General features: G+C 42.0%; 1 protein-coding gene across 1 annotated transcript in view; it reads left to right on the top strand.

Moving 5' to 3' along the window:
* The first annotated feature begins 512 nt into the window (after positions 1-512).
* RASA3 (RAS p21 protein activator 3) overlaps positions 513-12,209 on the top strand; it is a 127,489-nt gene continuing 115,792 nt past the window's right edge. The window contains exon 1 of the mRNA XM_061997197.1: positions 513-746. Within this exon, the coding sequence (XP_061853181.1) occupies positions 692-746 (55 nt within the window). The 5' untranslated portion in view covers positions 513-691. The remainder of the gene's footprint in view (positions 747-12,209) is intronic.

The raw sequence follows: 12,209 nt of genomic DNA, 5'->3' as shown, positions 1-12,209 counted from the left end.
GGAAAGGGCTTTGAACATCCCTCCCTGTTTGGCCGAGACCAACGGCTGCTCCCCGACGGTTAGTCCGCGCCGGCAATGGAGACGGGCCATAGAGTTAGTCAGCGTCCCCCCGCCTCCCGCTCCGCTGCCCCCTCGGGAGCCCCGGCCCACGGGGAGGGGGCTGCCGCCGCCGGGCGGAGCGGAGCCGCCCCTCGCACCCGCCGCCGCCCCGCTGACGGCGCGGCCGGGCACGGCGGCGGGACGGGGGCGATGGCGGGAGCGCCGGAGGGGGGCGGCCGAGGCGCGGCGCGCGCGCCCCGCAGCAGGGCGGCCGGGCGGGCGGCCGGCGCGCGCCACGCTCCAGCTGTTGAAGTGCACCGCAGCAGCGCTCCCCCTCCCCCCATCCACCCCTGGCAGGCAACGGTCCAATCAGCGCCGCGGCCGGCTGCCCCGCTGGCCAATCAAGGGGCGGAGGCGGGAGCTGCCGGCGAGAAGGGGGAGAGGCGGGGGCTGTGCCTGGCTCCGCTCGGCTGCTGGCTCGCTGGTGGCAGCGCGGTTGCGGCGCGCTCCGAGCCCTCCGTTCGCCTTCCTTTCTGTTGCGGCAGAGCGACTCTCCTGCCTCCTCCTCATCCTCCCGGACCGGCCCGTGCATCTCCGCGGCGGCGAGGCTCCAGAACCGCTGAGCGCCAGGCGCGGCGGCGGCACCACCACCATGGCGGTGGAAGAAGAGGGGCTGCGGGTCTTCCAGAGCGTCAGGATTAAAATCGGTGAGTGCGGAGGTGAGGGAGGCTGGCAGCGGGCGGGAGACCCACCAGAGCGGGCCGAGCTGGGGAGCGCCGGTGCGGCGAGGTACCCCACGCCAGTAGCTCCTTCGTGCTCGCGTTAGTTTCGGCTGCCGCCGGGGGAGCGGCTGGGGGAGGTGGCGAGGGGTTCCGTTCTGCCCGCCGTGCGGGACGAGCGACTGGAGCCGCGGCGAGCAGCGCGGCGCGCGTCCGGCTGGCGAGCGGCGCCCGCGGCAGTCCGGGCGGCTCAGGATATTAGGCGGATTTCGTGGGGTTTTTTGTTATTTTTTTTTTTCTCCCTCCTTTTTCGTTGCTAAGCTACGCGCTAAAAGTTTGAAGGCGGTCATTGAGTCTCAGTACTGTGTGTCACTGGCAAAGCCGGTGCGAAACCGGCCAAAAAAGCGGCTGTGGGAAGGAGCCGATGCTTCAGCCGCTTGCCTCGGCGAGCGGTACGGGTAGAGGCTGCAGCTTCACGGCTTCCTACCTCTTGCGTTTGGTGATGTACTCCTCTTCTTGCTGTTGATCGAGTTCCAAACCACGTTATTAGAAAGTAAGCGACAGATGTCAGGGTGCAGATTAAACTCTCCCTGGTAGAGTTGTGAGTGTGCCGGCTAGAAGGGAAATCCCTCGTTTCCGTCGCAGACCCAAGCCCGTACGCAGAGGGAGCGGTTTGCCTCGCTTCAGTGGGGCATGGTGGATGGAAGCTTAAGGGGAAGTGGGAGAATTTCCCTCCGGACGGGCGGTGATGAGTACTGAGGGATTTGGGCTTGTTAGCTTCCTATTCGCACTCCTGAAAAAACGTCCTCTTGCTTATCCGGGCATGGAAAAGCAAATTTGCGACCACCAGTTGTCATGTTAGAGAAAAAATGAAACTTGAGTTTGTATAGGAAATCTCATTATTAACCATAATGGCATTAGCGTTTTAAAGACACCATTGTTAAGAGTAATTTCCTTAATATTTGTTAGCAGGTACTTTAGTGATAGCAGGTTTTAAGAAGTAAAACTTTATGATAAACTAAGAATGATGGGTTTATTCTGTGTTCTTTTAGAAAATAGGCTCAGTAAGACTATGAGGTATGATCAGAGTCTTGTTTTCTGACTCTTTTCAAAGAGGAGAGCAAATAACAAAAAAAGTGTTTTCCCAAGGGAGAAATTCGGACACGATGCAAGTGATGCTATTGCAGTTTGTTCCTGTCTAGAGATTCTTTAGTGAAAGAAGTGAGAAAGAAATCATCATACAATACACGAGATGACTCTTGGATGGTGTTTTTTGGCTTTCGATTTGGTTTATTTTTGAGAAGAGTGTTGTTGTCATACCTAGGTGACTATGTCCCTAGAGTGTGGGAATTTCTTTGAGTGGTAGAAGAGATCGAAGATAACATCAGCAGCGAAAGACTTGAGATTAATCTCATTAAATCGTGGACTAAAGTTAATCCTATTGCTAACTTCAGTTATCAGAGCCCTCATCTGAGCTAAGCGTTTGATTCGTGTGCAGTATTGTTGCAAGGATTCCCTCTGGCTTTTAGAGCGGATATTAAGTAGGGAAAACTACGTCCACCACCGGTACACGGCGGTGCTTTGCTTTTGCCTGCGAAGCAGCTGCGGGTCTTCACTCAGTGCACTCGCAATAATAACGCCAGGCGTTTTCTGGACGCCGCCGCGCCCAGATTTCTGCCGTGACAGCGGCAGAGGGCGATAACGGGCACCCACAAAACCGAGCTCTTCTTTCTGCTCACTAGAAAGTATCTGAAGGCATATTGATCCGCTTTCGTAGCGGGAGTTTCTGGGGTTTGTTTTCGGAAGTTAAATACCTTTCTGTAGCTGACTGTCCTCTGTGAAATTCATCAGAAGAAGTTGAGGCATCTGGGTTGCTGTAATGGATTGAGGGAGAAGTTGTAATCTAATTTCTAATTACAGGCCTTGTAATGCAATCCTAATCTCGAATAAACTGTATATGGAGACTTGCAGACTCCCTGAAAAAAATCCTATGAGTGCATTTGAAAGGAGACAGTGAACGTTGGAGGAACACTACTTTTGTCAGCTATTCCTAAGAGTAAATTTGTCTTTAAACAATTCCCATTTGTAGGTTCCTCTTGTCTCTAGTGACAGGAGGCTTGAATCTTTTGATGGTTTAAGGGATAAGTTGTTTGAGGACAAAGGAATAAATCATTTCCTGTCTTGATTTGCTTTAATTTGTCATGCTTTTATAAGTGGTCAGTTCTGTTCTTTGAGAGCTTGTTTCTTGGCCAAGCTCTGACTGATTTCTGGCTTTTCAGTACAAGATTCTTTGCGTGATGTGGTAAGAGGTTTCCTTCTCTGTATCACCTTTGCTGGCAAACCAGGAATGAGGGCTCAGATATACAAATATGCATTGGCGTAAAGCTGGTGGAGTGATGCTTTGAAGAATCGATGCCAAGTCACGATGGGATCAAAGTGGGGCACCCATGGTGGCATGTCTTTCTTCATAGAGAGGCTGATGCAGTGTGGAGGCTCCAGGCTGTGCAAAGCATCTGCAGCCTAAAGATGTTTGAATGCCCTAGTGTAATGTATTGCTATGACTGGGTCTTCTCCAAGAAGCTGCAGGTAAATGAAGGCATATTCTCCTCCTGATGGAGCTAGTCCTTTTGAGATGGATGGATTGCATAGAATCAGCTGTATTTAGCTAGATGGATAATTATATCCCAGATCTCCTAAATACTTCCCTGTTCTGTTTTTCTAGTCGTGTTTGGACTCAGCATGAGTCATATGTTTCATCTATTGAAAATGTGAACCCTTGAGCTTCTTAGGGATATGTGTTTCTCTCATTCTATTGTACTGCCAATGATGAGCCACTTCCAAAATATATCTTCTTGAAATACTGAAGTAGGGGAGCAATGATATCAGCTCTGTTGTTGTGGGTAGTGTCAAAAGGAGTTGCTAGTGTGCTACCTCTTGTCCAGTTTCTGGTTTCTTTTGTGATGTGTTGAATTGCAACAACTCAATGCCTGGCTACTTCTGTTCATTTCTGTTGCAAGGAAGTAACATGCATTAAAAAGAAAAGTAGTAGTTGTGCTAATGAATGCACTGTTCAGGTGCTCAACTTGAAATTGATTTATTTTGGCTTCCCATAACTGAAACTGTTGTCCTCTTGTGTTTTTCTCTAATTAAAAATTATTTTTACCGGAATGCCTAATGCATAAACAAAACAATGTGTCATGTAAGACTAAACAAACACTTCCTATAAGATTGCCACTTTGAGGAAGTGTGCAGTGCTGATATTTCCATGAGTCAGTCTTTCAAAACCTGAAAGGAAACAACATAAGGCTCTGTAGCTGATGATTGGCTGGAAAAACTACAAAGAGAGCCCTTCTGCTTGACAACATAAATTGTATTGTGCCGTTAATAATATTTAATAAGTACACTGTAATTAATTGCCACTCTTTTTCCTCCTTAAATGGCATCGGCTATTAAACTTTCATTTGAAAAAATAAAAACTCATCTTCAGCATTTCTGCTGTGGAAGGCTCTGAACTGGTTAGCTTTCTACCAGATTTTACTTTGAAATTATCCATACTTAAAAAAATCTAAAGAAACATCTGATTTGTGACTTCTCACTGGAAAGAAGCAAGCTCTCCACATCCCCAAAATCTGATACTCTTGTGTCTAGGAGTATTAGACTCTGCTCTAAAATTGTATTTTTCTAGTGGTATCAGGGCTTGTTACAGAGGCTAAACCGTGCCACAGTTTTGGAATAATAATTGAGACAGGAGGATACTGTGCATCATGGAGATATCTGGGACCATAATATAACGAGGAGGACCCTTTGCTTATCATTCTGTTAAACTTGGAGATCATAATGGTCCGCTTGTACTCTGTGAGAGCTTGTCACAGTTTGACATTCATAAGCTTACAAGGCTCATGATCATCTTTATGAAGAGCCAGGGAGGGACCTTTTCTGGTTACAGGTGTTGAGGTCATAGTCTAAGCTGTGAGACTTCTGGCAGCATGGTCTCTTTAGCACGAAGTGTGGTCAGAAGCATGAAGCAGTGAAATTTTTGTGATAAAGGTTGGTTACTACCTGATGTAAGTCAGTGCTGCACTCACAGCTTATCCCATTCAAAGGGCAAACCCACAATTTTCTGAGAAATGAAAAGTCTCACTTAAGTTGTGACAGTCCAGTTGACTGGATGAAGATTGTTGGTGTATAGGCTGTGCTGTCTCTCTGGCTCTTGATTTTGCTCTGCCTTCTTTAATAATTCGTACAACACTACATAGTTTAAGACATCACAAAAGCAGTTGAGCTTTTCTTTGGGAAACAGAGTCTTGGGTGAACTTGGGCAGAGAATTTGCTTAAGTGCTAGTATACTAGTGTTCAAGCAGGTTGATGGCCTAGAGAAGGTGTTTACTGCCCTTCCACTATTAAACTTGATAACAGAATGAATATTTGAGACGTCCCTCTGCATTTCTGTAAAGTTACGGAGGAACTATCTTGTCTCTGGCAAACTTAAGACCTCCCTTAGGTCTAATAATCCTAAGGTTGATCAGGGAAATCCATTTTGCCTTGAAGGTGTCCCTTTTAATGTCGTCTGTTGGGATTTAGTGCGTTGTCTTAAGTGGTTACTTGTAGAAGTAAGTACAACTAAATATGCTCCCTGCATAATACCATAAAAGGATTTATCCCCATTTAAATGGGGCATGAGGTTGTTGAATAGGTATTTTTAGAATGAGAGTGTTTTTCCCAGGTACCTATAGATCTCTCTATCTATATCTATCTATCTATATAGAGAGATCTATAATAGAAAATTATTATTTAGGAAATATAAAATGTTTCTTAGAACAATGATTTTTCTATTGTTTCAAAGCTAGTGGACAAATGAGTAAAGAAAAAAAGAAAAGTTATTTTTATCTCATCCTGTATATATTCAAGACTTCTTAAGATCATTTCTTCCCATCAAAAAGTTAACAAGTGTAACTTAAACTGATGTTGTGTAGGTAAAGTTGCAACTTATGTTGTTACTGGTTGACAGCAATGCTATTTAAGGATTGAGTCTGACAGGCTGCAGAATAGATTACGCACATTTTTCACCACTGGTTCAGTATTTCAAACTCTGCTAAGTTTGGTAGTGGTTGTATTCTGATTGACTTGTGGTCAGTGCACTGAGTGGAAAAGATCTGAGACCAGCGCTGTTTCTACAGGAGTGCTGTGACTGTTTGTGGACTGTTGAGGAGACCAAAGCGTAATTTCTGCAAGTGAGAGTAGGAAATGAAGGTAGCAGTGGAAATGCTTCACTGAACTTAAGCATCTTCCATTTCTTCAAAGTTATGTTTGAGGCTGCTGACCTGACCTCAAATTACCTATTGCTTTAAAGAAAATTAAGTAAAAAGTGGTTAACATATGAGAGCAGAAGCCAAAGATGACTTCTCTTTTAGAGTATGTAGAGGTAAATCTACAGGAGTGAAACAATTAAAAAGACCTACTCAGAGTTTCCAGTGTTAGGAGGCAACTTCTCTCATGTTATTTTTTTTTTTTGGTCCCCTTTTGGAATTAGTGCATTTGAAAAAAGTGTTCTCTAATCTCTCTCATGAGAACTAATAGTGTTTTCTTGTCTTCCCATTGAGATGATTATCTGCTGGTCAGAGCACCAGATGCTCTTACGTGAGGATGTTATGTAAGTGCTGGGTATCTTAACATTGAGTTACTATTCACATCCATTGGTGGGTTTTGTGTGAATTTTTTTTAAATTTTTCTTGGTTGAAACTCAATTTCTATTCCTGAAATTACTGAGTCAGGTAGATCTCCATGTAGCTTCTCTTCCTATGCTCTTGTGTATCTGTTCTGCCTGATGCTGTTCTTCACTTTTTGCATGTTGATTTGGCGTTCCGTTCTTGTAGGTGCAGTCTGAGGCATGGTATGATGATATGCTAATCCAAATTAGTAGCTTGTACCTGCTGAAAAAGCAGGTCTTGCTTTTCCCCTTCCCTATTCTCCATATTCCCAGCTATGAAACTCTCTTTGCAACTCTCACTCCAAACACACCTGCTCTTGGCTGATGCTCCTTTGCTAACAAACAAACAAACAAAAAATAGTTCAATTTGCAAAGCAGGCCCAAAGAATGAAATGAATTTTTCTTGTCAGATTTAGTTTTCTTCCATTTTAGTGAACTGAATCTGTACACTCAAGTGAATGTCAGAGCTGTCTATGGACAAACATCAGGAGCTTGACTTGGGAGCATGAGTGGAAATGAAGTGGAGAGGACAGCAGGTGGATGCCCTGCTTTCCTGTCTGTCTACTGTCACTGTCATGAGACTGCTTGCATCTTTCTGCACTCTTCAATCTGCTTCCCTTCCACAGTATATGTTTTCTTGGTGATGCTGTATTTGTTAGCCTCTGATATACACCAGCTTGGTCAGCTGTATTAGAGAACAAATGTTAAAACTCCCGTGAGACCACTGAGAGGATGATCTGTCAAACTGACCTTCCACCTGAGAGCTACTTGCATCTTACACTTACTTCAGCACCCTTAGCTGCTTATGAACGTTTAGGTATTTTACTCGGTATTAAACAATTAACAGTAGCTATTAATAATAATAGTAATTTACTGATAGTAATAGATGAATAGTAATGGTAATGTTCTGCCCTTCTCTATCACAGCCTTGTCTTCTAAAGCTGTGGCATCTAATGTTGGTGGTTATGTTCATGCTTAAACAGAACCTTCACTTTCTTTGTATCGCAGCAAGATTTCTGCTGATGCAGATATGCTGTCAAACACTGTTATCGTACAGAGACGTTTACTGCACTGATGTTCCCATTTAAGGAAGACCTCATGCGAACACTGAAGACTGTTACTTACAGCAGGATTAGAAAATACACTTTTAAGAAGTCTTCTAAAATACCTTTGCTAGCATAGCTCAGGTTAAAAATCTTAGAGCAGATAAACTTTATAGACTGCAAGTAGAACTTCTATCCTTTCTTAGTTTCTGACCAAACTGACTGATTTCCCTTACAAGATTGTGAGTTGTGAATAATTCTGGTGGAGCAAATAGTTACACTCCTGTGAGAGACAAGTAAGTCTTTGAGTAGCTCATGTAGCAATTTTTCTCTTGGAGGGGATGGGGGAAAGGATGAGGCAAAATCAACTTGGGGGTTGTTAAGGAGTAATTAATTGTCACAATATGAGAGGAATTCACTTGATAAAATCCTCTGCAAGTTGATATATTTGGAGAATAAGCCTTAGAGTTTCCCTGTATGACAACAATAAGCCTGGGATAAAGACAGAGTATTATAGTCTTTGCTGAATACTATCAAAAGTGTAAATATCAAACTATTGTATCACTCATAATTATTTCAGGCCAACAAGTATTCAGTCAAATATAGAAAAATTGAATATAGACATAAAAATGACTATTTGCGTATATCAGTGGTTTATTAATGCATCTGGGGAACAAGTCACCTAAGGCATATATTGATGGTTAAAACATGTATTAGTATGTCTTAACATTGCATTTTTAAATCTTCTAGTACCAGAGGCTTATCTAATTTGTGGTTAGATCAAGGAGAAGCTTGAGATATACTTGCAGTTAATAACAGGTTATATTTTATTCATCTGAAAAGATGATAATAGATTTCCACATTCTGAATGGCTTTTTTACCTTCTGACTATAGCAACGCTCATTAAAACTTACAAAATATCTGTTCCTTAGCAGTGCCCATTTGATTATTCAGCATAGCACACTGGTGACTGAATTTAGGATCCAACTAAAAGCTTTTGTTTTGGAATAAAAACAAAACAAATCTAACTTCCTTCCTCTCCCATCCTAACCTCTACCAAGGGAAAGCAACTTCCCTGAAACTTCACATGTTGTTTTCCTTCTATAGAAGACTTTCTGGGTGAAAGTTTTGCAAAATGAGATGTAAAGCTTCAAAATTATGAAGAACTGGATTTTTTTTTTCCCTTTCCTATTTCAGTTTCTCAAAACTTCTTATGGTTGATTGCCAAGTCTAAACCACTTAACTATTCAGTGGAAAGTTTGAGGGATTTGAGGTTTCTTTTTCCCCTTTTCTGTCTGAAAGAGGGAAAAAAATATATCTCTATTTTTGAGATTTTTTTGAGGAAAGAACACAAGAATGGAAGGCTTGCAGCCTGGTCCGACTTTCCTAATTTCTGAGGTTGATTAGGAGTTCTACTCTTCAGTTTTCATTCAAGACTTCCAAAGTCTTATCTCTTTACTACCTGACTAGAGACTTGTGTGTTTCCTTGCTGCCTCTCAGGGAGCACTAGGATAAAATGAAGGTCCCTTCATTAGCCCAATAACTGAGTCTTTCTATTCCTTACCTGCTGGGGTGTGGAACTGTGTGACTGCTTTGCCCTTATCTAAAATGGATTAGTATGGTGTGATGGTAAGAGGGGAGAGTGTTTTACTCATGTATGGATGACTGGTGGGTTTGAATGGGTAGCATTCAATGCAACATTTAATTTGTGTCAATATTAGTGTACTTTTATGAGCAAGTAGTAAGTGGACAATTGTTAAATGAAGTGTCTCAATTGTGCCATGTGCAACATGCACGAGAAGCCTTGAAGCTGGGAAGACCACCTGTTTCTGCAATAATGGGAGGAGGGGGAATTTTCTAGATATGTGCTCTGTAAGATGCATGCTTAAGCTTTCTTTTCAGCGATCTTAGGAGCAAATATACTCCTTTATTGGTCACTATACTTATTACTCAGATTTCAAGGTCCATTTGAAACAAGACTGCATTGAAAAGCCTGATTTTTGTGTTTCAGAAAAGGAACATAAACATTGGAGACATTCTGTTACAGGGGGAGCAGAAAGGTATTTGAACTTGTAAAGCAGTTGTGTTTCCAGGGATCGTAATTTAGTGGTTAATGTTTCAATTTATAGCTGTAGGAAGAAAGTTTTTCAGTGATTGACAATTTGTGTCTTTTAGCAATTTACAAATCTAAATTCCCATTCAATTCCAATTACACAGAAAGCATGCAGTATAAATCAACTTTACTGTTTCTTATTTTCCTTGCTTTGAAGTTTCATTCAGCTTTCATATTCCAAGCATTCAAAAACTGACAACTTGAAGTACTTTATTTACAGTTGTGCTTCTGTTATGGCTGCTTAGAGTTTTATATGAAAAAAAGCAACTCCAAAAAACAGATGCATTGATGGCTGGGTTTTAAACTCCTTAAAAATAGGAGAGGGGGGAAGAAGATTATTTTTACTACTGGTTCCAATTTCTTCTAAAAATATTTCTATTTACAAAATGTTTACAGCTACTTACTTTTGTTCAAGAACTCTAGAGGAAAACAGTTAGTGGTAGCCTTTTACAAGGCTTCAGTTGATTCTTGCTTGTATTTCCCAGCTGGTGTTAGAGTACATCTGGAATCTATGAAATTCCTTTCTTTGTTCCTCATTTCCTGTTCCATTCAGTACTGCAGTGCTCTGAAAGCTGTTCCTCTTATTATTTTCTTGTAAGATGTGTATTTTAAAGCATTTACTTGAGTTCTTAAAGGTAGTTATATGTTCCTTGTGTTTAACACTGTAATTGAGCTGTATCATGAAACTTCTCAGATGTTTTGTTTTGCTATTTCAATGAAAAAGAGTTTTCTTGATTTTTCTGGCAGTCAGTCAGCTTGTAGAGTTGTAGGAAGGAGGGTGGTGGAAAGAGAAGAAAAATCTGGTAGACTGTATAAAAGCTCCCTTTCTTAGCCTCCTTCTCTCTCTCCCTCCTCCCCTTGCCCGTGAACAATTACCAGTTTGTAATGGAAAATTAGATCTATTTTGCAGAAGGCACAGGGTGTGACATCCTACAGTTGCTTTCAGAGTCTGGTTTGAAAAGCTGGTGACTGCCACAGAACACGTGAACACAATCTTGGAAAACTGAGCTCTGACAGTGTGACACAATGTGAGAGTTGTGTGCATTTAAAACAAAACCAATCCATCCTCTCCAAACGAGCAATATTTCACTGAGATTCACGGGTTGGGATTGCATTGTCACAGATCTCAAATAGTCACTAAAACAGAGAGGGGATGCAGTGCTGCAACAGCATGGCTCTTCTTTTTTACATGACTATGTTTTGTGTTAAGAGCAAAACATCTGATAAAATTGGGCTTTTACGAATACCTACATATCTGAGTGGCTGGCCCAACTTTTCTAGAATGAATGGAAGTTCTTCATAGTCCTGTGGTTGACTCTTCTGTTGCTGTCATTTGCCAACTGAGTGCTGTGTCTGAGATTGTAGCTGCATGCTCTCTGTAGTCCTGAAAGATAGGTAGTGCTACAATACATATTCAAAGTCTTCACAAAACACCTGCTATTAAGAAGAGGCATTATAAGCATTGTTTCATCTTGTTATAAATGCAATTGCTATTTTCCCTTTTGGTTTTTTTTTTGAGTTGAGCAGTAGCTCAGAAATGGCAGCAGTTGGTCTCATGGAGAACTTAATATCGGGGAAGTGTTTCTTGGTTTTTTTAGCTTCCTCTTCTAATGAAATTTAGCAGAGAGAAGTAAGGAATACTAGCCCTGAGACTCATCACTCATACAGATCAGATTTTCAAATGTACTGACTGACTTCCAGGTCTCTTGACTTTTTTTCAGATGTCCCTAACAAACTATATAATTGAAAGGATTGCACATATGAATATTTTTACATTCTATTCATTCCATATGTAAGGAAAGCAGGGGAAGTGCTATTTGTTTCCCACAAGGTATGCAAAAAATAGTGTCAGAACTGTGAAACTCCAGCAGCAGTTGTTAGAAATCTGTTTCACCAGATCACACAGGTGCAGTATAAGATGGCATATGTTTTGCTTTTTAAGGTTCTTGAGTCTTCTGCATTTACCTAAAAATAACAGTACTGCTCAGTGTGCCTGAGAATTGAGTAAAACCAAAATGATTTCATTTTGCAGGTGATGTTCTTTGTGATCTGCATTGACTGTCAGTAAGGTCCTTGCCTTAATCTACGCAAATTCTCAGTAGCCTAGACCAAGTCTGATCCTAGGCACCTCCTTGAGACCATGTTTCCCTGCAGCACTGGGACATTAACGTAGTTCAGTTCCTGAGATCAGGAGGAGCTGCGTTTTGCCTCCATGAATGTAATGGCTAAATTGACTTGTGTGTAAAGCATTCCCAGGCAGGTAGATAGAAGGGAGCCACTGGCTATTTCTGCAAGTACTCTTTGGTCGTTTCCTCTTTGGAAATTTGCAATCATATTTTTAGTGTCAATATTTTACATTTGGGAACTTGAATGATGTTGCATAATATTCACATATCAATTTGTTGAGATACTCAAAGAACCACATTCATGCTCTGTGAAGCATCTCGTCTCAAGTGTAAGGCCAGAGACCAAGGCCACTCTTATTTATGTAAATATTAGTCTTACCTTGTGTTTGTAGATTGTTTTAAATAGTTAATTTTGCTTAAGTCGGCCAGCAGCCTTTGTGTGATTCTGCTTGACCAATGCAA

This window comes from Colius striatus, chromosome 1 (assembly GCF_028858725.1).
Source record: "Colius striatus isolate bColStr4 chromosome 1, bColStr4.1.hap1, whole genome shotgun sequence".
Taxonomy (NCBI): Eukaryota; Metazoa; Chordata; class Aves; order Coliiformes; family Coliidae; genus Colius; species Colius striatus.
The sequence above is the reverse complement of the archived record's forward strand: the minus strand, read 5'-3'. Positions and strand labels throughout refer to the sequence as shown.